The 26,984-nt window shown below is 50.7% G+C and overlaps 1 protein-coding gene across 1 annotated transcript; it reads right to left on the reverse strand.

Annotated features, from left to right (window-relative positions):
* Positions 1 to 3,307: 3,307 nt before the first annotated feature.
* On the reverse strand, positions 3,308 to 26,984 carry LOC144611501 (cytokine receptor common subunit beta-like). The gene is made up of 13 exons (XM_078430632.1): positions 26,841 to 26,984; positions 25,805 to 25,946; positions 23,533 to 23,696; positions 20,753 to 20,910; positions 19,321 to 19,513; positions 17,302 to 17,440; positions 16,351 to 16,511; positions 14,552 to 14,688; positions 13,512 to 13,695; positions 11,612 to 11,696; positions 9,942 to 10,011; positions 8,623 to 8,735; positions 3,308 to 6,328 (listed from the first exon to the last, which is right to left on the reverse strand). Exons 1-13 carry the CDS (start codon positions 26,917 to 26,919, stop codon positions 5,215 to 5,217), a joined length of 2,739 nt encoding a protein of 912 aa, XP_078286758.1. The 5' UTR covers positions 26,920 to 26,984; the 3' UTR covers positions 3,308 to 5,214.

Raw genomic sequence — 26,984 nt, forward strand, 5'->3', positions numbered from 1 at the left:
GAGATGCTGCCTGTCCCGCTGAGTTACTCCAGCTTTTTGTGCCTTTCTGTAGTTCCTGAGTGGCTCCCTCCCTTTACAGTCACAGAGCAGATTAGAACTAATTATAAAATAACACTTCCCTTGTTTACCTCTGATTAAATAATATGCCCTTTACCCCACATCTGTGCACTGTGGACGGCCTGATTGTAATCATGTTTGGTTTGGTTTAGTGTAGAGATACAGGCCCTTCGGCCCACCGGGTATAATCATCTCCTTGACTGGCTAGCACGCAGCACGGTGGCGCAGCGGCAGAGTTGCTGCCTCTCAGCGTTACTGACCTGGGTTCGATCCTGACCACGGGTGCTGTCTGTACGGAGTTTGCACGTTCTCCCCGTGACCACGTGCTGGTTTTCTCCGGGTGCCTCGGTTTCCTCCCACACTCCCAAGACGAACAGGTTTGTCGGTTAATTGGCTTCGGTAAAATTGTAAATTGTCCCTAGTGTGTGTAGGATAGTGCTAGTGTGCGGGTCGGCACGGACTCGGTGGGACGAAGGGCCTGTGTCCATGCTGTGTCTCTGAACTAAGCTAAGCACGGAAAAGCCCTTTGGTCCACACTGACCATGTACTTAAGGCGGCACGGTGGCGCAGCTGGTAGAGCTTCTGCCTCACGGCGCCAAGACACGGGTTTGATCCGTAAGTACATTTCAAGTACAAGTCAAGTTAGGAAAAGGGGACGTACAACTAGATCTGGGTGTCCTAGTGCATCAGTCACTGAAACAAGTTAGGAAAAGGGGACTTACAACGAGATCTGGGTGTCCCAATGCATCAGTCACTGAAAGGATGCATGCAGGTACAGCAGGCAGTGAAGAAAGCCAGTGGAATGTTGGCCTTTATAACAAGAGGAGTTGAGTATAGGAGCAAAGAGGTCCTTCTGCAGTTGTACAGGGCCCTAGTGAGACCGCACCTGGAGTACTGTGTGCAGTTTTGGTTTCCAAATTTGAGGAAGGATATTCTTGCTGTTGAGGGCGTGCAGCGTAGGTTTAAGAGGTTAATTCCCGGAATGGCGGGACTGTCATGTGTTGAAAGACTGGAGCGAGTAGGTTTGTATACACTGGAATTTAGAAGGATGAGAGGGGATCTTATCGAAACGTATAAGATTATTAAGGGATTGAACACGTTAGAGGCAGGAAACATGTTCCCAATGTTGGGGGAGTCCAGAACAAGGGGCCACAGTTTAAGAATAAGAGGTAGGCCATTTAGAACGGAGATGAGGAAAAACTTTTTCAGTCAGAGAGTTGAAAATCTGTGGAATTCTCTGCCTCAGAAGGCAGTGGAGGCCAATTCTCTGAATGCATTCAAGAGAGAGCTGGATTGAGCTCTTAAGGATAGCGGAGTCAGGGGGTATGGGGGAGAAGGCAGGAACGGGGTACTGATTGAGAATGATCAGCCATGATCACATTGAATGGCGGTGCTGGCTCAAAGGGCCGAATGGCCTCCTCCTGCACCTATTGTCTATTGTCTACATATTGGTGCTGTGTGTGGAGTTTGCACGTTCTCCCAGTGACCGCATGGGTTTCCTCCGGGTGTTGCTGTTTCTCCCCCCCCATCCCAAAGACGTGCGGGGGATTTGTAGGTTAATCGGCCATTCTGCAAATCTCCCCTGGTGTGCAGGGAGTGGATGAGAAAGTAGGACGACATAGAACTAGTGTGAACGGTCAGTGTGGATGCATTGGGTTGAAGAAGGGGTTGCCAACTTCCTCACTTCCAAATACGGGACAAGGTAATGCCCCGCGCCCCGCGTGACCTCACCCAGCCAGCGGCCACGTGCTCCCGCTCCACCAATGGAGCCCGCCCGGGTCGGGAGGCGGGTTGCTATGCAACCTCCGTCAGGTGGCCTCTGGACCTACACTGTCCGCTGTAGGAAAAAAACTGCAAATACTGCTTAAAATCGAAGGTAGACCAACAAGGCTGGAGTAACTCAGCGGGTCAGGCAGCATCTCAGGAGAGAAGGAATGGGTGACGTTTCGGGTCGAGACCCTTCTTCGGACTCGACTCCTCAGCGTCCCGACCCGAAACGTCACCCATTCCTTCTCTCCTGAGATACTGCATGACCCACTGACTTACTCCAGCATTGTCCGGGACTGCTGTGGCCCCCGGGCTAATGTGTGCAGGCATTCAGTGCCGCCCGGGCCTAATACGGGACAAGGGCAGTCCCGTACAGGACAAGCCAATTTAGCCCAAAATACGGGATGCCCCGGCTAATACTCAATATGTAGGAAGGAACTGCAAATGCTGGTTTAAACCAAAGATAGACACAAAATGCTGGAGTAACTCAGTGGGACAGGCAGCATCTCTGGAGAGAAGGAACGGGTGACGTTTCGGGTCGAGACCCTCCTTCAAATGTCACCCTTACCTTCTATACTCAATGCCCTGACTGACACAGGCTAATGTGCCAAAAGCCTTTTTGACCCCCCTACCTTCCTGTGACGCCACTTTCAAGGAACGATGTACCTGCACTCCTAGGTCCCCCGGCTCGATAACTCTCCCCTTAGCCACTACCATTCACTGTGTAGCTTCTGCCCACTCAGCGGGCCAGGCAGCATCTCTGGAGAGAAGGAATAGGTGACGTTTCGGGTCAGAAACATAGAAAATAGGTGCAGGAGTAGGCCATTCGGCCCTTCGAGCCTGCACCGCCATTTAATATGATCATGGCTGATCATCCAACTCAGTATCCTGTACCTGCCTTCTCTCCATACCCCCTGATCCCTTTAGCCACAAGGGCCACATCTAACTCCCTCTTAAATATAGCCAATGAACTGGCCTCAACTACCTTCTGTGGCAGAGAATTCCACAGACTCACCACTCTCTGTGTGAAAAAAAACGTTCTCATCTCGGTCCTAAAAGGCTTCCCCCTTATCCTTAAACTGTGACCCCTCGTTCTGGACTTCCCCAACATCGGGAACAATCTTCCTGCATCTAGCCTGTCCAACCCCTTAAGAATTTTGTAAGTTTCTATAAGATCCCCTTCTTAAGTCAGGGCTTCTCGACCCGAAACATCACACTATTCCTTTTCTCCAGAGACGCTGCCTGACCCGCAGAGTTACTCCAGTACTTTGTGTCTATCTTCGGTGTAAACCAGCACCTGCAGTTCCTTTCTGCTCCAAAGACGAGTTGGGAACTTGCACTTATTATGTTCTAGTGGTAAGTTACAGGGCTTTCAAGCGATTTATTACATGACGGCACAAAAACTGAGGCATTGTTTACATGAATAATATTGTCACAACTTGCAAAATATAAACTGAATGTTTTAATTGTTGCAAAACACTGTGAACCTTTCCATTTACAAACATGACATTCTCAAAAATAGACGTTATCTGTAACAAGCTATGTAACAATTATAAAATAGTTTCAGAATTTGAAAATAGATTTTGTTGCAGTAATTTTTGTTGTAAGAAATTGCTATTCAGAGTCAACAGTGAGCGGACATGTTGAATATCAATAAGAGGGATAGATCGGGTAGTTGCCCAGAGTAGGTGAATCGAGGACCAGAGGACACAGGTTTAAGGTGAAGGGGAAAATATTTAATGGGAATCTGAGGGGTAACCTTTTTCACACAGAGGGTGGTGGGTGTATGGAACAAGCTGCCAGAGGAGGTAGTTGAGGCGGGGACTATCCCAACGTTTAAGAAACAGTTAGGCAGGTACATGCATAGGGCAGGTTTGGATATAGATGGGCCATACGCAGGCAGGTGGGACTGGTGTAGCTGGGACATGTTGGCCGGTGTGGGCAAGTTGGGCCGAAGGGCCTGTTTCCACGCTGTATCACTCTATGACTCCATGACCAAGAGGGGCAAGCTAAATCCCTCCACCTCCCCTCCTCGACCACAGGACACCCTGCTGGGGATTAGACCGTGTAGACAGAACATGAGTTTAACACACTCGGGAGAGAAGGGATAGCAGTGAATGGGCAGACAGGCCTGGGTAATAAAACGCCGCAGATGTGGAAAGCTGAGACAGTTGGACAGGTACATGGATAGGACAGGTTTGGAGGGATATGGACCAAACGCAGGCAGGTGGGACTAGTGTAGCTGGGGCATGTTGGCCGTTGTGGGCAAGTTGGGCTGAAGGGCCTGTTTCCACGCTGTATCACGCTGTGACTATTGTTCCAGCCGTGATCTCGGTGTCTCTTGGTTGAAGGCAATGGACCAGTGAACTGCTTACCACGATAGTTTGGTACAACACTTCTCAATGGTCTGGTTTGCATCGCCTTTGTTCACCAACAAAATAATTGCAGGGTGGCACGGTGGCGCAGCGGTAGAGTTGCTGCCTCGCAGCGCCAGAGACCCGAGTTGGATCCTGACCATGGGTGCTGTCTGTACGGAGTTTGCAAGTTCTCCCCGCGACCACCTTAGTTTTCTCCCGGGTGCTCCCATTTGCTCCCACGCTCCAAAGACGTGCGGGTTTTGTAGGTTAATTGGCTTGGAGTGGTTGTAAATTGTCCCGAGTTTGTAGGATAGTGCTAATGGATGGCGTGGAATCGGCCGGCCAAAGGGCCTATATAAACACGTTGTATCTCTAAAGTCTAAAGTAAATACTCTTAATTGTTGCCCAGGCTAAATATTTCACTGGGACACGAGCTGGGCAGTTGCTACCAGCCGAAGGAAATACTTCACATTCATCTATTCACAAAATGCTGGAGTAACTCAGTGAATAAATCAATTTGTACCAGCATCTGCAGTTATTTTCTTATACTTCACATTCATCTGTTCACTCTTGGCTTCCGGACCTGTTTAATTAAAGTCAACCAATTCCGTTAAAAAAATATATATAGTATCACGTTGTGGGCCGAAGGGCCTGCTCCTGTGCTCGACATTCCTTGTGCTGTGCACAATCTTGGAGCGCTGGTGGAGCTGCCGCCACCTCACACCGCAGGTTCGATCCTGACCTCGGCTGGAGTTGGAAACCTTTTCTCGTCGTGACCCCCCGTGTGGGTTTCCTCCGGGTGCTCCGGTTTCCCCCCCAGGTCCCAGAGACCCGCGGGTTATTAAATTGCCCCGCGTGTGTGCGCGCGCCTGCGTGCGTGCGCAGTGAGTGGATGCGAAAGTGGGGACGGCGTTGCACGAGCGTGAACGGGCGGTTGGTCGGTCGCCGTGGACCAGGTGGGCCGGCGTGGACCTGGTGGGCCGGCGTGGACCTGGTGGGCCGAAGGGCCCGTTTCCGGCGCTGGATGTGTAAGCTAAGAGCAGGCGATGTGGTGAGAAGGGGAGGGGGAATGAGGAAGAGGGGGCCGCTTCTCCAGGGGGTCCAGAGACGTATTTGCAGGCTCGGTTTTTGCGGCTGAGACGACGAGGCCTTTGGTGGACTCGCTTCTCTTGGTCGGTATTGCCCCGGGGAGGAAGCAGTAGTCTCCGATTTGTTGGAAGAGAATGGGTTTGGCTCCCGGCTGGTACAAGATGACCTCCGAGGCCCCGTCGTTCACCGTGTCCACACACGGAGGCTCGGCCTCTTTGGCCGCCGGCTTCTGCGGGCCCACCCGAGGCTTTGCGAAGGAGGAGAGCATCCTTGGAGGAGGCTGGTGGGCGTCCGTCTTCGAGGTCGGAGGTTGGGGCCACTCGCCGAGCCGTGTGTCGCCTGGCAACCGTGGGTCTTGGCGCGCGAAGGGCGAGGGGGCCTCAGCGGTAGGGGTCCGCACGTAGCCCCCGCAGACTGCAGACAATGGGGCGGCTGTGGGGTGGTCCGGTGAGACGTTGCCTGGTGAGGTCACCCCTACATCCTTGCCCCCCGACAAGGGGTCGTCTACCCCATGAGCGGGGGCGGCGGACTGCAGTCCAACCACATACGGACGCGGGTCTGGGACCCACTGGCTTGGAGGGGCTTGGCGGTCGGGGCCAACTACAGGGACGGGGGTGGAGTTGGTGGGTGGCATGGACAGGACATAGTGGGACGGGCGGCCGGGTTGCTGGGCGGCCGCATAGATGTAGTCGCTCGACGGGGCCGGAGGGTTCGGGACGTAGGCCGCCAGGGCCATGGGCGCATGGCGGCACTGACCCGCGCCCTCCGCCCCTCCGCCGGGCGGCAGCTTCACGTACCCGGCGGGCCCCGGGCCCTCGCCGGTCGCGGCCTTCGACTGCGAGAACTCGCTGAGGAGGGACGGGACGTGTTGGAAGTTGAACATGTACGGCCCGTTGTAGTCCGATGGCGCTGTCGGCGAGGCGCGGTTGGCACGTGAAACCTCTCCCGACTCTCGTTTAAACCCCTGGTAGATTCTCTCCGGTCCGTCTCCCTCGCTCGATACTGGAGGGGAAGAATGACCCTGTCCCTGCTTTTGCACCGGGTATTTGGTTTTCACCCTGTGGAAAGTCAAACGAGGAATGTCAACAAGACTCAGATAATCTTTGCCTTGAGTTACCCATCACTCTGTTATCTACAATTATATGGGTCCTGGTCTATTAATCTTACTGGTGAAACTGTTGGGACTCTGTGCATGGAGTTTAGAAGAATTAGAGTGGGGAAATTGAGGACCAGAGGACAAAGGTTTAAGGTGAGAGGGGGGGAAGAGATTTAATCGGAACCCAAGGGGTAACTTTTTCCACACAAAGGTGTCTAGAACGAGCTGCCGGAGGAGATCTGAAGAAGGGTCTCGACCCGAAACGTCACCCATTCCCTCCCTCCTAGATGCTGCCTGACCCGCTGAGTTACTCCAGCATTTTGTGATGCCGGAGGAGGTAGTTGAGGCAGGGGCTAGCGCAATGTTTAAGAAACATTTAGACAGGTACATGGATGGGACAGGTTTGGGGCAGATATGGACCAAAACTCGGGCATGTGGGACTAGTGTGGATGGGGCATGTTAGTCGGTGTGTGGGCAAGTTAGGCCGAAGGGCCTGTTTTCATGCTGTATCACTCTATGACTCTATAGGGGGGGTGGGGGGTAATTAAATTGGTAAGATTCTCAGAGGGCAGGACAAGGGAAATGTTGTGAGGCTTTGGAGGTCAAGGAGAGCCCACATTATGGTCCACATTGCAGTTGAGGATGTGAAAGAGAGTCCAGATCAAGAGGACTTGGAATTTGGACGCATCAATTAAGATTGGGATGAGGAAGACATTTTTGTTGCAGAGTGATAACAGAACACAGGTGAGGATAGAGTTGCCAACTTTCCTGTACTAGCCGGGACATCCATAGTTTGGGCTAAATTGATTTGTCCCGTACGGGACCGCCCTTGTCCCGTATTAGGCCCGGGGAGGCGCTGTAGGCCTGGACACAGTAGGCCCGGGTGTCGCCTAACGGAGGTTGCATAGCAACCCGCCTCCCGGCCCGGGCGGCCGCCATTGGTGGAGCGGGAGCACGTGGCCGCTGGCTGGGTGAGGTCACGCGGGGCGGTGACGTCACCCTTTTGTCCCTTATTTGGGAGTGAGGAAATTGGCAACCCTAGGTGAGGACGTAGCGTTAAGGTTAGAGTGGATATTTTCAGGGAGATGTGCGTGGCATGTTTTGTACACAGGGTGGTGAGTGTGTGGAACGCACTGTCAGGGGTGGGGCTGGAGGCTTCTACAACAGTAGCTTCTCAGAGGCTTATAGACAGGCGCATGGATATGCAGAGTATCGATCACGTGCAGGGAGAGGAGATTAATTTATCTTGACATTATACTTAGCACGGTCATGATGGGCCAAAGGGCCTGTTCCTTTTTTAGATTAGCTTAGCTTGGAGATGGTGTGGAACCAGGCCCTTCGGCCCACAGAGTCCGTGCCGGCCAGCGATCCCGTACATTAGCTCTATCACACACACACACGCACGCACGCACACACACACAGAACTTTTTCTTGCCCATTTATTATATTGTTTACAGTGTACTATGTTTATATATTCTGTCGTGCTGCTGCAAGTAAGACCTTGGGATAGACACAAAAAGCTGGAGTAACTCAGCTGGAGTATCAGGCAGCATCTCCAGAGAGGAGGAAGGAATGGTTGACGTTTCGGGTCAAGACCCTTCTTCAGATTGGTTAGGGACAAGAGAAACTAATGATAGAGACGATGATGTAGAGAGATAAAGGGCAATGAATGAAAGATATGCAAAAACGTGCATGTGCTTTATCTCACTACATCGTCATCCATATCTCTCGTTTCCCTTATCCCTCACCAGTCCGAAGAAGTGGCTCGACCCAGGGGCCACAGTTTAAGAATAAGGGGTAGGCCATTTAGAACGGAGATGAGGAAAAACTTTTTCAGTCAGAGAGTTGTAAATCTGTGGAATTCTCTGCCTCGGAAGGCAGTGGAGGCCAATTCACTGGATGTTTTCAAGAGAGTTAGACTTAGCTCTTGGGGCTAACGGAAGGCCTCAGAAGGCAGTGGAGGCCAATTCTCTGAATGCATTCAAGAGAGAGCTGGATAGAGCTCTTAAGGATAGCGGAGTCAGGGGAGAAGGCAGGAACGGGGTACTGATTGGGAATGATCAGCCATGATCACATTGAATGGTGGTGCTGGCTCGAAGGGCCGAATGGCCTCCTCCTGCACCTATTGTCTATTGACTCGAAGTGTCGCCCGTTCCTTCTCTCCAGAGATGCTGCCTGCCCCGCTGATTTACTCCAGCTTTTTGTGTCTACCTTTCTGTGTAAGCCGGCACTTGCAGTTGCTTCCTGCACACCTACCTCGGGATGATGTGAGGGGGGGTTGTGAGGGAATCTGCCGTCACCACCTTGCAGATGCTGCCCTCCTCCACACTCGCCATTTCCAGCGTCGCCATGGGTATCAGTGCACCTCTCTGAAGGGGGAGATAATCGGACAGATATAATCGGGCTTTACCTTGCACCAAACGTTATTCCCTTCGTCCTGCGCCTGTGCACTGCGGGTGGCCTGATCGTAATCATGTATAGTCTCTCCGCTGACTAGACCGCATGTAACAAGAAAAGTGGTTTCACCGGAGCTCTGTACATGTGACAATAAACTACGCTCTATACTCTACACAGTGGCACTGTCAATCTTTCACGAACCCGGCCCTCTCCACTGGGAATGGGAAAACGTTCCTTCATAAGTCCCCGGAGCAGAATTAGGCCACTCGGCCCATCAAGTCTACTCCGCCATTCAATCATGGCTGATCTGTCTTTCCCTCTCAACCCCATTCTCCTGCCTTCTCCCCTGACGCCCGTACTAATCAAGAATCTATCTATCTCTGCCTTGAAAATATCCACTGACCTGGCCTCCACAGCCGTCTGGCAATGAAGTCCACAGATTCACCACCCTCTGACTGAAGTAATTCCTCCTCGTCTCCTTCCTAAAGGAATGTCCTTTAATTCTGAGCCTCCGGTCCTAGACTCTCCCACTGGTGGAAACATCCTCTCCCCATCCACTCTATCCAGGCCTTTCACTATTCGGTAATTTTCAATGAGGTCCCTCCTCATCTTTCCAAACTCCAACGAGTACAGGCCCAGTGTCCCGTCAAACGCTCATCGTGCGTTAACCCATTCATTCCTGGGTCCACATTTCCTTTAAACTTTGCCCCTCTCACCTTAAACTAACACCCTCTATTCTTAGTTCATTGTCGAGACTCTAAGAACAGACTGGATTGCACTGGATTAAACCAGAAGCATGGGCTCTTTTAAAATCATGAGAGGAATAGATCGGGTAGATGCACAGAGTCTCTTGTCCAGAGTTAGTGAATCGAGAACCAGGGGACATGGGTTTAAGGTGAAGTTGAAAAGATTTCATCGAAATCTGAGGAGTAACTTCTTCACACAAAGGGTGGTGGGTGCATGGAACGGGCTGCCAGAGGAGGTGGATGAGGCTGGGACTATCCCGACATTTAAGAAACAGACAGATACATGGATAGGACAGGTTTGGAGGGATATGGAATAAACGCGGGCAGGTGGGACTAGTGTAGCTGGGACATGTTGGTCGGTGTGGGCAAATTGTGGGCACACTCAATGACTCCATGACTCTGGGTACTAACAGGGCATTGCAAATCATTTACCTGTTCACCCATGTGGAAAAGCTGGCTCTTGGCTGGGTCCGGAATACTATCCAACCACATTCGCTTCTTCCTACAGTGATCAAACAACAACAAAAATCAGTGATAAGAAGCTAGGGTTTCTGAGGTAATGAGGAAGATGACGAGATCGTCTCTGTATTACAGAGACGATCTCAGACTAGGGCCATTCGGCCCATCTAGTGTGTGCTGGTGCTTACACGGACCCCCCCCTGGTATATCTGTTCATCTTTCTCTCCGCCTCTTGACTTGTCCCCATTACAGGTAGGCACAAAAAGCTGGAGTAACTCAGCAGGTCAGGCAGCATCTCTGGAGAGAAGGAATGGGTGACGTTTCGTGCCTCGAACTGACTGTTCACTTGCTGCCTAATATATCCCACCCCTTGCTCCCCTCTCACCTTAAACCTATGTCTCTGGGTCTTGATTCCCCCACACAGGGTAAAAGACTCTGTACATCTACCATATTCATCCCTGTCATGATCTTATACACCTCGTCCTCCTGCGCTCCAAGGAATAAGGTTGTAGCCTGCCCGACCTCCACCTATAACTCAGACCTTCAGATCCAGGTATTTGACACATGTGCATGTGACTATTATGTACGTACACATGGCAATTAAACACTCTTGACTCTTGTATAGGAACTGCTGGTTGACACTGAAGATAGACACAAAATGCTGGAGTAACTCAGCGGGACAGGCAGCGTCTCTGGAGAGATGGAATGGGTGACGTTTCCGGTCGAGACCCTTCTTGGAGGAACAGCACCTCGTATTTTGCTTGGCCAGCTTACAACCCAGAGGTATGTCTCTTGATTTCTCTAACTTCAAGTAACCCTTTGCTTTCCTTCTCTCTCCATCCCTCTCCCCCACCCTAGTTCTCCGACTAGTTTCACTGTCCTCCTGATTAAAGTTTCCTGATTGTGTGCCTCGTTGTCACCTTCCTTCAACGAACCATTCCTCGTTTCCCTTGATCTTTGTCCCCTTTGACCTCATAGAAACATAGAAACATAGAAAATAGGTGCAGGAGTAGGCCATTCGGCCCTTCGAGCCTGCACCGCCATTCAATATGATCATGGCTGATCATCCAGCTCAGTAACCCGTACCTGCCTTCTCTCCATACCCCCTGATCCCTTTAGCCACAAGGGCCACATCTAACTCCCTCTTAAATATAGCCAATGAACTGGCCTCAACTACCTTCTGCGGCAGAGAATTCCACAGATTCACCACTCTCTGTGTGAAAAAAAACTTTCTCATCTCGGTCCTAAAAGACTTCCCCCTTATCCTTAAACTGTGACACCTTGTTCTGGACTTCCCCAACATCGGGAACAATCTTCCTGCATCTAGCCTCTCCAACCCCTTAAGAATTTTGTACGTTTCTATAAGATCCCCCCACAATCTTCTAAATTCCAGCGAGTACAAGCCGAGTCTATCCAGTCTTTCTTCCCTCTTTCTTGAGGTCTTTCTCACACCTTACCCGTCCACATATCTCTGTGTCTCCCTCTCCCCTGACCCTCAAGTCTGCCGAAGGGTCTTGACCCGAAACGTCATCCATTCCTTCTCTCCAGAGACGCTGCCCATGCCACTGAGTTACTCTTGGCCCCTGACACTGACAAGTAAAGAGATAGTGCTCAGATAGCTTATGAAGAATAATCAACATTACCTTTTAATTACCAGTGCGGTGATGGGTGTGATGATGATGAAAAGTATCAACAGGCAGCACGCCACGATGATGAAGGACTCCTTATCTGAATCAACAAGGAGAGCACATTGAATGAGATGATCATCAAACTTGAGGTAGGCACAAGAAAGCTGGAGTAACTCAGCGGGCCCGGCAGCATCCCAGAGATTTTTCACCCAGAGAGTTGGGAACCTGTGGAATTCTCTGGTATCACAAAACGCCGGAGTAACTCAGCGGGTCAGGCAGCATCTCAGGAGAGAAGGAATGGGTGACGTTTCGGGTCGAGACCCTCCTTCAGGCAGTGGAGGCCAATTCTCTGGATGCTTTCAAGAGAGAGTTAGATAGAGCTCTTAACGACAGCGGAGTCAAGGAATATGGGGAGAAGGCAGGAACCGGGTACTGATTGTGGATGATCAGCCATGATCACATTGAATGGCGGTGCTGGCGTGAAGGGCCGAATGGCCTCCTCCTGCACGTATTGTCTATTGTTTATTGTCTATTGTCTGTCCCTGGGGAAAAAGGAATAGGTGATGTTTCGGGTGGAGACTCTTCATGCGAGGGTCTCGACCCAGGGCCGTCTTTACAGCATTATGGGCCCCGGGCAAAGCAGTGTACTGGGGCACTACTCACAGGAATAAAAATGTAAATGGTCGATAAAATTAAACATATATTTATTTTATTGGCACTTCCAACAAAATCGGTGTTGAAACATTAAAAACATGCTGTACAGCAACAACTAATCAACATGATAAACATTTGAACGATACACCAATGCAGTAGAGGTTTGGGGGAGTTTCAAAGGGGGTTCGGGGAGGATGAATTGGGTGAATGGAGGGTGGAAGAGAGGGGGGGATAATGGGGCTGGGGGATGGAGTGGGTGAGAAGAGGATAAGGGGGATGAGGTGTGTTGTGGGGGGTGGGATGATGTGGAGTTGAGGGGGTGTGGATGGAGTGGGTGAGTGGGGCTCTTAAAAAAACAACCCTGAAACCAATTTAAGTTAATGCAGCACAGGTCTGGGGGAGTTTTAAGGGGGATTAAGGGGGGAATGTAGTGCATGTGTGGGGCTCTGAAGAAAAATCCTAAACACAATTTCACGACCCCTGTTGTCCCCCCTCCCCAGTGCCCATTCTCAGACCCCACCATTCTCTCTCCCCCAGACACACTCTTACTCTCCCCCACCCCCCCTTTCCCCAGCACACCCCTTTCCCCCACTCTCTCTTCCCCCCCCCCAACCAACCCCCACCCTTGCTGTCCCCCAACCCAGTCCCACTCTGCCTCCTCCCACCCCCACTCTCTCCTCCTCCCACCCTCCCCGTCGCCCCCACCGTTACTCTCCCCCACCCCCCTTTCCCTACCAGCCCCCCCCCCGTCGTGCCGGCGAAAAGCACTTACCGAAAAGTACTTAGCGATGGACTTAGGGTGCTACATTGTTGCGAAAAGCACTTACAGATTGCTGTGAGAAGCACTTAGGGATGGAAAAGTAAAGCACTTAGGGAGAAAATTGTTGCGAAACAGATCGCTGTGAGAAGCACTTAGGGATGGAAAATGTTGCGAAAAAAACACTTAGGGACTGAAAATGTTGCGAGAAAAAGCACTTATTGAACCTACATTTTTAAAGTAGTATTTATTTATTGCAAGTCACTTAACATACACAGATCAGCATGGGGCCCCTATGCTCGTGGGGCCCCGGGCAAGTGCCCATCAGGCCCATGCGTTAAGACGGCCCTGTCTCGACCCAAAACGTCGCCCATTCCTTCTCTCCAGAGATGCTGCCCGACCCGCTGAGTTACTCCGGCTTTTTGCGTCCATCTTGGGTAGACGTCCACCGTAATCTGACACGGGGCTGGCTGTGGGGAGCGTGGCTGGCTTTCAGTGACGTACCTGGGTCGGTGGTGAAGTCCACAGACTGGCTCCATTCGCTCCAGACTCCGCGGTAGCACCATTTGCTGCCGCCTTGGCAGATCACCTTGGCCTGCATCCTGACCATGTACCGGCTGGAGGGATCCAAGGAGTTTTTCGGCACGGTGAATTTTTTGTTGCCAGAAGGAATTTGCCACATCTTGTTCTAGCGCGAGGGGAAATTAAACAGTGTTGATCTCCGCCGTCCTTTAAGGCTAGTTTCAGTTTTAAAGACACAGCGCGGAACCAGGCCCTTCGTCCCGACCACCGATCCCCGCACACCAACACTACCCTATACACACACACACACACACACGCACGAGGGACATTTTCAGACCAAGCCAATTAAGCTACAAACCCGTACGTCTTTGGAGTGTGGGAGGAAACCGAAGATCTCGGGAAAAAAACCCGCGCAGGTCACAGGGAGAATGAACAGACAGCACCCGTAGTCAGGAACGGACTCGGGTCTCTGGCGCTATAAGGCAGCAACTCTAACGCTGACATATATAGAATGGTACAACTTGCCCACACTGGCCAACATGTCCCAGCTACACTAGTACCACCTGTTTGAATGAATACTTTGTCACATGTAACAAGCCACAGTGAAATTCTTTGTTTTGCATGCCCAAGGTATGCAAAGAGTTGCCACCTAAAGGGCACCGACAAAGTTACAAAGTGCGCCCAGTATCCCACGTTTGGCCCATACCCGTCCAAACTTGTCCTATCTATGTACCCGTCTAAATGTTTCTTAAACGTTGTGATAGCCCCTGCCTTAACTACCTGCTCTGCCAGCTCGTTCCATGCACCTTTTGTGTAAAAAAAAAAAATTACACCTACAAACTTGACCGTCGTTCGAGTGTGGGAGGAAATCAGAGATCTCGGAGAAAACCCACGCAGGTCACGGGGAGAACGTACAAACTCCGCGCAGACAAACACCCGTGGTCGGGATCGAACCCGGCCCTCTGGCACTTTAATGATTGTAAGGCAGAAACTCTACCGCTTCCACCCGATGTGGCACTTACCTCCCAAGATTGATCAACCTTCTTGTAGTTGACCTGGTACTCCAAGTCATACGTAAATTTGTTGGATTCCCACTGCAGTTGAAATCTCCCATCAGGTAACTTCTCCACGGTCAAGTTGTCTGGAGGGTCGGGTTTAACTGATGAACAAAAGACAAACAACAAATTGTCAGCAGGAGGCACAAGAAAGCACACCAATGCAGGACTAGTCACAGGGGCATAGAGTGACAATAGACAATAGGTGCAGGAGGAGGCCATTCAGCCCTTCCAGCCAGCACCGCCATTCAATGTGATCATGGCTGATCATTCTCAATCAGTACCCCGTTCCTGCCTTCTCCCCATACCCCCTGACTCCGCTATCCTTAAGAGCTCTATCTAGCTCTCTCTTGAAAGCATCCAGAGAATCGGCCTCCACTGCCTTCTGAGGCAGAGAATTCCACAGATTTACAACTCTGACTGAAAAAGTTTTTCCTCATCTCCGTTCTAAATGGCCTACCCCTTATTCTCAAACTGTGGCCCCTGGTTCTGGACTCCCCCAACATTGGGAACATTGTGTGAGTCTGAAGAAGGGTCTCGACCCGAAACGTCACCCATTCCTTCTCTCCCGAGATGCTGCCTGACCTGCTGAGTTACTCCAGCATTTTGTGAATAAATCGATTGGGAACATGTTTCCTGCCTCTAACGTGTCCAACCCCTTAATAATCTTATACGTTTCGATAACATCCCCTCTCATCCTTCTAAATTCCAGTGTATACAAGCCTAGTCGCTCCAGTCTTTCAACATACAACAGTACCGCCTTTCCGGGAATTAACCTAGTGAACCTATGCTGCACGCCCTCAATAGCAAGAAGAGGTCCTTCTGCAGTTGTACAGGGCCCTAGTGAGACCGCACCTGGAGTACTGTGTGCAGTTTTAGTCTCCAAATTTGAGGAAGGATATTCTTACTATTGAGGGCGTGCAGCGTAGGTTTATGAGGTTAATTTTCGGAATGGTGGGACTGTCGTATGTTGAAAGACTGGAGCGATTAGGCTTGTATAAGCTGGAATTTAGAAGGATGAGAGGGAATCTTATTGAAACGTATAAGATTATTAAGGGATTGGACACGTTAGAGGCAGGAAACATGTTCCCAATGTTGGGGGAGTCCAGAACCAGGGGCCACAGTTTAAGAATAAGGGGTAGGCCATTTAGAACGGAGATGAGGAAAAGCTTTTTCAGTCAGAGAGTTGTAAATCTGTGGAATTCTCTGCCTCAGAAGGCAGTGGAGGCCAATTCTCTGGATGCTTTCAAGAGAGAGCTAGATAGAGCTCTTAAGGATAGCGGAGTCAGGGGGTATGGGGAGAAGGCAGGAACGGGATACTGATTGTGGATGATCAGCCATGATCACATTGAATGGCGGTGCTGGCTCGAAGGACAGAATGGCCTACTCCTGCACCTATTGTCTATAGGAGGTAGTTGAGGCAGGGACTATCCCGACGTTTAAGAAACAGTTGGACCGATACATGGATAGGACAGCCACAAAATGCTGGTGTAACTAAGCGGGTCAGGCAGCATCTCGGGAGAGATGTTGCCTGACCCGCTGAGTTACTCCAGCATTTTGTGTCCACCTTCAATTTAAACGAGCATCTGCAGGTTTTTTTTCCCTCTACATGAATAGGACAGGTTTGGAGGGATACGGACCAAACGCAGGCAGGTGGGACTGGTGTATCTGGGACATGTTGGCCGGTGTGGGCAAGTTGGGCCGAAGGGCCTGTTTCCATGCTGTGTCACTCCATGACTCGAAGTGGATCAAATGAAAGGACTCACTGTTTCTGAAAGGGTTAAATGGCATCGGTTGTGGTTGCACAAGGTTGAGGGACACCTCGAACTGCTCAAACTCCTCGCGGTCACGCACATGTATGTTACACCCATGAACCGTGACGTTTGGGTATTCACGGAGTCTCACGGACGAATTGCACACCTGGGTTCTGAAAAGGAGAAAGGATGTCAAAAGTACGCTCAACTCTCATTCAAAGTTTCCAAAGCCACTAAACTGAACTAAGCTTAAGTCCGAAGACGTAGCGGTGTGTAGGTTATAGACAATAGACAATAGACAATAGGTGCAGGTGGAGGCCATTCGGCCCTTCGAGTCAGCACCGCCATTCAATGTGATCATGGCTGATCATTCTCAATCAGTACCCCGTTCCTGCCTTCTCCCCATACCCCCTGACTCCGCTATCCTTAAAAGCTCTATCTAGCTCTCTCTTGAATGCATTCAGAGAATTGGCCTCCACTGCCCTCTGAGGCAGAGAATTCCACAGATTCACAACTCTCTGACTGAAAAAGTTTTTCCTCATCTCTGTTCTAAATGGCCGACCCCTTATTCTTAAACTGTGGTCCCCGGTTCTGGACTCCCCCAACATTGGGAACATGTTTCCTGCCTCTAACGTGTCCAACCCCTTAATAATCGTATATGTTTCGATAAGATCCCCTAATCTTATATGTTTCAATAAGATCAATAAGATAAGATTCAGGCCACTCTGTGGTCCTGATGGAGAGACGTGTACTTACTCGGAACCGAAGATGGACACATCAAAATGCTGGAGTAACTCAGCGGGTCAGGCAGCATCTCTGGAGACCAGGAATGGGTGACGTTTTGGGTCGAGACCCTTCTTCAGAAACGTCTCCCATTCCTTCTCTCCAGAGATGCTGCCTGTCCCGCTGAGTTACTCCGCCATTTTGTGTCTATATCTCCAGGTCCTTCGCACATATACTTACTCAGAGCTGTTGGCCTTCCCATAGTGCAGGTTGAAGGTGAAAAGGTCACTGGACATTCTCGTTACTTCCCAAGTACATTTGATCTCCTGGAGCCTGTCGTAGGAACACTGCAGATTTTGAGGCATCACCTCTGTTTCGGCTGTGGAGGGATAGGCCAGACAGTCAGCGTGGAATCAGCCTCACTCGAGTTTGAAGATAGACGCAAAAGGCTGGACTAACCCAGCGGGTTAGATGGTGCTTGACCCGCTGAGTTACTCCAGCATTCTGTGTCTATCTTCAGTGTAAACCAGCATCTGCAGTTCCTATCTCCTCAGTTTAGTTTATTGTCACGTGTACCGAGGTACAGTGAAAAGCTTTTTGTTGTGTGTTAACCAATCAGCGGAAAGATGAAACATGTTTACAATAGTGCCATCCGCAGTGTACAGATACATGAAAAGGGGATTACATTTAGTGGAAGATAAAGTCTGATTAAAGATAGTCCGAGGGTCACCAAAGAGGTAGATGGTAGTTCAGCACTGCTCTCTGGTTGTGGTAGGATGGTTCAGTTGCCTGATAACAGCTGGGAAGAAACTGTCCCTGAATCTGGAGGTGTGCGTTTACACACTTCTGTACCTTTTGCCCGATGGGAGAAGGGAGAAGAGGGAGTGGCCGGGGTGAGACTGGTCCTTGATGATGCTGCTGGCTTTGCCGAGGCAGCGTGAGGTGCAGATGGAGTCGATGGAAGGGAGGTTGGTTTGTGTGTGTGATGGTCTGGGCTGCGTCCACAATTCTCCGCGATTTCTTGCGGGTGTTGGATGGAGCTGCTCCCAAACCGTGCCGAGATGCATCCCGATAAAATGCTTTCTACGGCGCATCTGTGGAAGCCGGTGAGAGTTGTTGGGACACATGCCGAACTTCCTCAGCCTTCGAAGGAAGTTGGTGTCGCTTTCTCGGTTGTTGCTTCAATAACACTAGAGGTGCAAACCAAAGTTAGACACAGAATGTTGGTCAGTAACTCAGCGGGACAGGCTGCTTCTCTGGAGAGAAGGAATGGGTGACGTTTCGGGTCGAGACCCTTCGAGGTGCTGCCTGTCCCGCTGAGTTACTCCAGCTTTTTTGTGTCCCCCTTTCGATTTAAACCAGCAACTGCAGTTCCTTGTCACACAACACTCGAGGTGTGCTCATTGGAGTCTGCTTTGCCACTGCAGCCCACAGTTCAGAATTCAGATCTGCCAGCAGAGGGCAGAAGTGAGTGGGGTGCAGGTTTCCCCCCCCCCCCGAGTTTTAGACATGTAGTGTGAAAACAGGCCCATGGAACCATTGATATTCTGGGTGCAGGCCAGATCTTCAGCGGTAGAGTTGCTGCCTCACAGCGCCAGAGACCCGGGTACTAACACTAGGGTGCCAGGGGTTACGGGGAGAAGGCAGGAGAATGGGGTTGAGAGGGAGAGACTGATCAGCCACGATTGAAATGGCGGGAGGAGACTTGATGGGCCGAATGGCCTAATTCTGCTCCGAGACCGTACAAAAGAAACGTCCAATGGCAGTCGAAGATAGACACAGAATGCTGGAGTAACTCAGCGGGTCAGGCAGCATCTCTGGAGAGAAGGAATGGGTGACGTTTCGGACCGAGACTTAAGAAGGGTCTCGCCCCGAAACGTCGGCCATTCCTTCTCTCCAGGGATGCTGCCTGTCCCACTGAGTTACTCCAACTATTCGGTTTACACCAGCATCTGCTGTTCCTTCCTACACTGCTAACCTCTTGCGACCAAATGCGTAGGAAGGAACTGCAGATGCTGTTTTAAACTGAAGATAGACACAAAATGCTGGAGTAACTCAGCGGGTCAGGCAGCATCTCTGGAGAGAAGGAATAGGTGACGTGTCCGGGTCTGAAGAAGGGTCTCGCCCCGAAACGTCGCCCATTCCTTCTCTCCAGAGACGCTGCCTCTCCCGCTGAGTTACTCCGGCATTTTGTGTCTTATCTTGGGTTTAAACCGGCATCTGCAGTTCCTTCCTGCGCTCTCCGCCAATGGCCGTTACCTGCTTGTGAGCCGGGCTGACTTCTCCTCACGCTCCAGGGCACCACCGGGCTCCACGCGCTCCACATGCAACGGGAGCTGCAACGCTGCGGTCTCACCCGCACACGGGCTGCGTAGGTGCCGACCGAGACCAGCCCCGAGCCGCGGATTTCAAGATGGCGGCTGCCGCCCGCCACGGTCTCGCTCGACGAATCCTGCGGAAGAGAAAGCACGCGGCCAGTCAGGAACTGAGGCAGGGCCCCGACCCGAAACGTCACCCATTCCTTCTCTCCCCAGAGATGCTGCCTGACCCAGGTAGACACAAAATGGTGGAATAACTCAGCGGGCCGGGCTAGCATCTCGGGAGAGAAGGAATGGGGTCGAGACCCTTCCTCAGACTCGAATGGGATTGTCCCTTCCGCTGACTCTCAGTCTGAAGAAGGGTCTGCACCCGAAATGTCACCCATCCCTTCTCTCCAGAGATGCTGCCTGTCCCGCTGAGTTACTCCAGCATAAAAGTGTCTACCTTCGGTGTAAACCAGCTTCCTCCCTCCACCTCTCCATCTCCGCTTTAAAGATACCCAAAGGCTTGGCCTCCTCAACGGACATTGTCTGTGGCAATGAATCCCACAGGTTCACCACCCTCTGACTAAAGAAATTCCTCCTCATCTCCTTTCTAAAGGTACGCCCTTTAATTCTGAGGCTGTGCCCTCTGGGTCCTAGACGCTCTTGTCCCGATGCACAAAGAGGTGACTAAAAGGTGCAAAGAAAAGCAGAAAAATAAAAAGCATTTAATTCCTCTCTCCAATTTAATGGTGGCACCAGCAAACTCAACTCAACGAGACTCACTTGCACCAAAGGTTTTTTATCGAAGACAGACCCTTATGGGTCTCGACCCGAAACATCACCCATTCCTTCTCTCCCGACCAAATTTGGTCCTCTTGCGACCAAATGCGTAGGTGCTGGTTTAAACCGAGGATAGACACAAAATGCTGGAGTAACTCAGCGGGTCAGGCAGCGTCTCCGGAGAGAAGGAATAGGTGACGTGTCAGGTCTGAAGAAGGGTGTCGCCCCGAAACGTCGCCCATTCCTTCTCTCCCGAGATGCTGCCTGACCCGCTGAGTTACTCCAGCACTTTGTGTCTACCTGAGATTTTAAACCAGCATCTGCAGTTTTTTTTCCCCTGCACAAGCTGCCTGTCCCGCTGAGTTACCCCAGCACTTTGTCAGTCAGTCAGTAATAGCATCCCCTGCTTGTTAGTCGTACAAGGCCCTTCCGCCCAACCAGTCCACATTCATCGGTCATCGGAGCAGAATTAGGCCATTCGTCCCATCGAGTCTGCTCCGCCATTCAATCACGGCAGAGTAGGCTTGATGGGCTGAATGGCCTAATTCTACTCCTATTCTTCGTGACCTTATTGTGATCATAAAACGAAGGGTAGACACACTCCTTACCTCCCAGGACTCCCAAGATTGCTTGTAGTTAACTTCATGCTGCAATGTTCCAAGGAGCTCATCGGAGGAGTTGTCCATGTACCTCGTCTCCCAGGACAGCTTATAGTTCCCTGCCTCCGTCACGTCAACCATCAGGTTGAAGGGAGCTTGAAGCTTGACTGAAGGTTGAGAGGACACAAAGGGTTAACTCCGGCCGACTGGAATAAGCCCCAGCCCCTCCTTCCACAAGGCGAGAAATTCCCGAGGGATTGGACAGGCTAGATGCAGGAAAAATGTTCCCGATGTTGGAGGAGTCCAGAACCAGGGGTCACAGGTTAAGAATAAGGGGTCGGCCATTTAGGGCTGAGATGAGAAAAAGCTTTTTCACCCGGAGAGTTGTGAATCTGTGGGATTCTCTGCCACAGAAGGCAGTGGAGGCCAATTCACTGGATGTTTTCAAGAGAGAGTTAGATTTAGCTCAGAGCTAACGGAATCAAGGGATATGGGGAAAAAGCAGGAATGGGGCACTGATTTTGGATGATCAGCCATGATCATATTGAATGGCAGTGCTGGCTCGAATGGCCGAATGGCCTCCTCCTGCACCTATTTTCTATGTTGCTATGTTTCTTGGTGATGTCTGGACCATTAGTTTAGTTTAGTTTAGAGAAACAGCGCGGAAACAGGCCCTTCGGCCCACCGGGTCCACGCCGACCACTGATCCCCGCACACTAATACTATCCTACACGCACTAGGGACAATTTTACATTTACCAAGGCAGGCTGGATGCAGGAAAAATGTTCCCGATGTTGGAGGAGTCCAGAACCAGGGGTCACAGTTTAAGAATCAGGGATAGGCCATTTAGCACTGAGACTAGACCAAGTGGACCCGTTGGGCCCAAACCTCTCCTGCATTGGTGCAGCACCCTCTCCTTCCCCGTCCCCGCCCCTCTACACCCCCCTCCCCCCTCTTTCCCCCCCCCTCTTTCCCCCCTCTTCCCCCTCCCTCCAGGGCAGTAGTTCAGGAACAAACAAACGAGAGCTTTAGTGTATAGATGAGGAAAAATAAATTCTCCCAACGAGTTGTGAATCTGTGGAATTCTCTGCCACAGAAGGCAGTGGAGGCCAATCGACTGGATGTTCTCAAGAGAGAGTTGGATTTAGCTCTGAGGGCTAACGGAATCAAGGGATATGCGGAAAAAGCAGGAATGGGGGTACTGATTTTAGATGATCAGCCATCATCCGCTGGAATTTAGAAGATTGAGGGGGGATCTTATAGAAATGTACAAAATTCTTAAGGGGTTGGACAGGCTAGATGCAGGAAGATTGTTCCCGATGTTGGGGAAGTCCAGAACAAGGGGTCACAGTTTAAGGATAAGGGGGAAGTCTTTTAGGACCGAGATGAGAACGTATTTTTTCACACAGAGAGTGGTGAATCTGTGGAATTCTCTGCCACAGAAGGTAGTTGAGGCCAGTTCATTGGCTATATTTAAGAGGGAGTTAGATGTGGCCCTTGTGGCTAAAGGGATCAGGGGGTATGGAGAGAAGGCAGGTACAGGTTACTGAGTTGCATGATCAGCTATGATCATATTGAATGGCGGTGCAGGCTCGAAGGGCCGAATGGCCTACTCCTGCACCTATTTTCTATGTTTCTATGTTTCTATCCGAAAAAGAGTGGCGGTGTTGGCTCGAACCTGCACATCTTTGGTTTGGGAGGAAAGCGGAGATCCTGGAGAAAACCCACGCGGTCACGGGGAGAGCGTACAAACTCCGCACAGACAGCACCCGTGGTCAGGATGGAACCCGAGTCCCTGGCGCTGTGAGGCAGCAACTCTACCGCCGCGCCACCAGGGGTCAACCTGAACAAAGTGCTGAAGTAACTCAGCGGCTCAGGCAGCATCTGTGGAGACAATGGACGGAGGCCCCTTATCTCTTCTCCATAGATGCTGCCTGACCCACTAAGTTCCTCCAGCACTTTGTGCGTTGCGTTTGAAATTCCAGCATCTGCAGTTCCTGGTCGCCAAAACTGGAAGAACAGCATCTCATATTTTACCAGGGCATCGTACAACCCAACGATATGAATATTTATTTCTCTAACTTCAAGTAACTCCTGCACTCCCCCTCTCTCTCCATCCCCCCCCCCCCCCCCCCACCCAAGTCGCACCAGCTTCTCGTTCTCACCCAACCAACAGCTAACAACGGCATATAAGGGGTCGGACACGTTAGAGGCAGGAAACAGGTTCCCAATGTTGGGGGAGTCCAGAACCAGGGGCCACAGTTTAAGAATAAGGGGTAGGCCATTTAGAACGGAGATGAGGAAAGACTTTTTCAGCCAGAGAGTTGTAGATCTGTGGAATTCTCTGCCTCAGAAGGCAGTGGAGGCCGATTCTCTGAATGCATTCAAGAGAGAGCTGGATAGAGCTCTTAAGGATAGCGGAGTCAAGGGGTGTGGGGAGAAGGCAGGAGCGGGGTACTGATTGAGAATGATCAGCCATGATCACATTGAATGGTGGTGCTGGCTCGAAGGACCGAATGGCCTCCTCCTGCACCTATTGTCTATTGTCTGTTTCCTTGATCATCGTTACTTTTTTGCATATCTATCATTCATTTGATCGCTATCTCTCTCTCTCTCTCTCTCTCTCTCTCTCTCTACATCACCGTCTGTATCTCTCGTTTCCCAATCCCCTGACTCCCAGTCTGAAGAAGGGTCTCGACCCGAAGCGTCACCCATCCCCACTCTCCACAGATGCTGCCCGACCCGCTGAGTGACTCCAGCGTTTTGTGTCCATCTCCAAAACCACTTACTGTTTTCCGATAGGTTGAAGGATTTTCTCAGGTTAACGGGTTTCCTCGGTTTGAAAATAAGTAAATAATCAATTCCGACGGCAAAGTCATTCGCCTTAATGGTGCAGTGTTTCTTGGTGCTTGGGGCTGCCGTGGGCGGCTCTGTCCTGTTGCACAAACGGTGACTAAAAGGTGAAACGAAAAGCAGAAAAATAAAGAGCATTTAATTCTTCTTTCCGAGTTAATGGCGGCCCCAGCAAACTCAAACAACGCGACTCACTTGCACCGAAAGTTTTTTTATCGAAGATAGACTCGAACGGTTGAAAAGCCACCAGCATCCACAAAGACTCTTCACACCCCTGCAACAGTCTGTTCGAACTCCTTCCATCGGGCAGACGGTACAAGGCCTTCTATGCCCGCACCTCCAGACTCAGGAACAGCTTCATCCCCAGGGCCATAGCTGCTATGAACCGGTCCTGCTGAGCCGGATGGCCACAACGCATAGATCAACTTGCACTTTACCCTGTCCAAAACTGTTACAACTGTTCGTTTCGTTGGGTTGCTGCTGTCTAAATTACCTAAATTAGTGCATCGTATGGGAGGCGCATTCCCAATCTCGTTGTACCCCTGGGTACAATGACAATAAAGATATATTGTATTGTATTGTATTGTATTGTAACTCAGCGGGCCAGGCAGCGTCTCTGGAGAGAAGGAATGGGTGACGTTTTCGGGTCGAGACCCTTCTTCGGACTCGACCCAAAACGTCACCCATTCCTTCTCTTCAGAGATGCTGCCTGTCCCGCTGAGTTACTCCAGCAATTTGTGTCTATCTGACTCTAATGAGCAGTACTTTTGGCAACAGACTCTTTTGTGTGCTTTCTGTGTACTGTATGCAGAAACTGTACCTATTTTGCTTGGGCAGCTTACAACACAGTGGAATGAGCCTGATTTCTCTAACTTCAAGTAACCCTTGCTCTCCCTCCCCCTCCGTCCCTCCCCATCCTAGTTCTCTGACTAGTTTCACTGTCCTCCTGATCAATTTTACTGATTGTGTGCCTTAGTTGTCACCTTCCCCATAGCCAACAATGAATCGTTCTACATTTCCTTACGGTCGTCTGCTTTGATCTGTCCTTTTCACACCTTGCCCTTCCATATCTCTCGTCTCCCTCTCCCCTGACTCTCAGGCTGAAGAAGGGTCTCGACCCGAAACGTCACCCATTCCTTCTCTCCCGAGATGCCGCCCGTCCCGCTGAGTTACTCCAGCACTTTGTGTCTGCCTTCGGTGTAAACCAGCACCTGCGGTTCCTTCTTGCACACTGCACCTCGGCGACATGTGACAATAATGTCTCATCGAATTGAAAGCCAGCAGCATTGGTCTTGGACATGAGGAATGGTCTCAGCACAACACAGGTAGAAACAGGGTGATATCAGCTGTTATTAGGCAACTGAACCATCCTACCACAACCAGAGAGCCGTGCTGAACTACTATCTACCTCTTTGGTGACCCTCGGACTATCCTTGATCAGACTTTGCTTGCTTTACCTTGCACTAAACCGTATTCCCTTATCATGTATCTGTACACTGTGAATGGCTCGATTGTAATCATGTATTGTCTCTCTGTTGACTGGATAGCAGGTACCAAAAAGCTTTTCACTGCACCTCAGTATATAGAGTCATAGAGTGAAACAGCGTGGAAACAGGCCCTTCGGTCCACCTTGCCCACACCGCCCAACATGTCCCAGCTACACTAGTCTCACCTGCCCGCGCTTGGCCCATATCCTGTCCCATCCATGTTCCTGTCTAACTGTTGCTTAAACTTTGGGATAGTCCCAGCCTCAACTACCTCCTCCGGCAGCTCGTTCCATACATCCACCACCCTTTTGTGTGAAAAAGTTACCCCTCAGATTCCTGTTAAATCTTTTCCCCTTCACTTTGAACCTGTGTCCTCTGGTCCTCGATTCACCTACTCTGGGCAAGAGACTCAGTGCATCTACCCGGTCTATTCCTCCCATGTTAGATCGCCCCTCATCCTCCTGCGCTCCAGGGAATAGAGAACCAGCCTGCCCCAACCTCTCCCTGAAGCTCAGGCCCTCGAGTCCTGGCAACATCCATGTAAATCTTCTCTGTACCCTTTCCAGCTTGACAACATCTTTCCTACATCACGGTGCCCAGAAGTGAACACATTACTCTAAATGCGGCCACGCCAACATCTTGTAAACTGCGACCTTAAACTTTTGGTACACGTGACAATAAGCTGAGCCGATATATGCAGTTATTTTTGAGGAACATGAACCTGGGGTTACTGGTTGCGGATTTCTTCTGGTAGTACAGGTCGATGGGGACGTAACGCATTGCCTCGGCGTTTTCTGTCCACTGGCAGTCGATTTTAGTTTCGTAGTCGGTGTGGCAACTCAGATTACTCATCGTGTCTTGCACTAAAGCATGGAGGAAAAGCAAGCCATCAAAAACCAGGCACGCATCAAATCCTTTCTCTGTGGCCCTTATCCGAATGAGATGGTGAAAGCAAAAAAGACCAAAAGAGACCCTGGATAGATGGACAATAATATATTATCTGAATGGTGTCAAGTTAGGAAAAGGGGACGTACAACGTGATCTGGGTGTCCTAGTGCATCAGTCACTGAAAGGAAGCATGCAGGTACAGCAGGCAGTGAAGAAAGCCAATGGAATGTTGGCCTTCATAACAAGAGGAGTTGAGTATAGGAGCAAAGAGGTCCTTCTGCAGTTGCACAGGGCCCTAGTGAGACCGCACCTGGAGTACTATGTGCAGTTTTGGTCTCCAAATTTGAGGAAGGATATTCTTGCTGTTGAGGGCGTGCAGCGTAGGTTTACTAGGTTAATTCCAGGAATGGCGAGACTGTCATATGTTGAAAGACTGGAGCAACTAGGCTTGTATACACTGGAATTTAGAAGGATGAGAGGGGATCTTATCGAAACATATAAGATTATTAAGGGGTTGGACATGTTAGAGGCAGGAAACATGTTCCCAATGTTGGGGGAGTCCAGAACAAGGGGCCACAGTTTAAGAATAAGGGGTAGGCCATTTAGAACTGAGATGAGGAAAAACTTTTTCAGTCAGAGAGTTGTGAATCTCTGGAATTCTCTACCTCGGAAGGCAGTGGAGGCCAATTCTCCGAATGCATTCAAGGGAGAGCTGGATAGAGCTCTTAAGGATAGCGGAGTCAGGGGGTATGGGGAGAAGGCAGGAACGGGGTACTGATTGAGAATGATCAGCCATGATTACATTGAATGGCGGTGCTGGCTCGAAGGGCCGAATGGCCTCCTCCTGCACCTATTGTCTATTGTCTTACCCTCCTCTGTCTGGTGAACAAGGCTGAGGACGAGGGCGGAATATATCCCAAGGTAGCCGGCTCCTCCTTCAGCAAACATCCTGGATGGTGCCGGGACCTCCTTTGCTGGCACGTTCGCAGAGAGGGAGGTGCAGATTCCAGCGC

The sequence above is a fragment of the Rhinoraja longicauda genome, chromosome 40 (assembly GCF_053455715.1).
Source record: "Rhinoraja longicauda isolate Sanriku21f chromosome 40, sRhiLon1.1, whole genome shotgun sequence".
Classification (NCBI taxonomy): domain Eukaryota; kingdom Metazoa; phylum Chordata; class Chondrichthyes; order Rajiformes; family Arhynchobatidae; genus Rhinoraja; species Rhinoraja longicauda.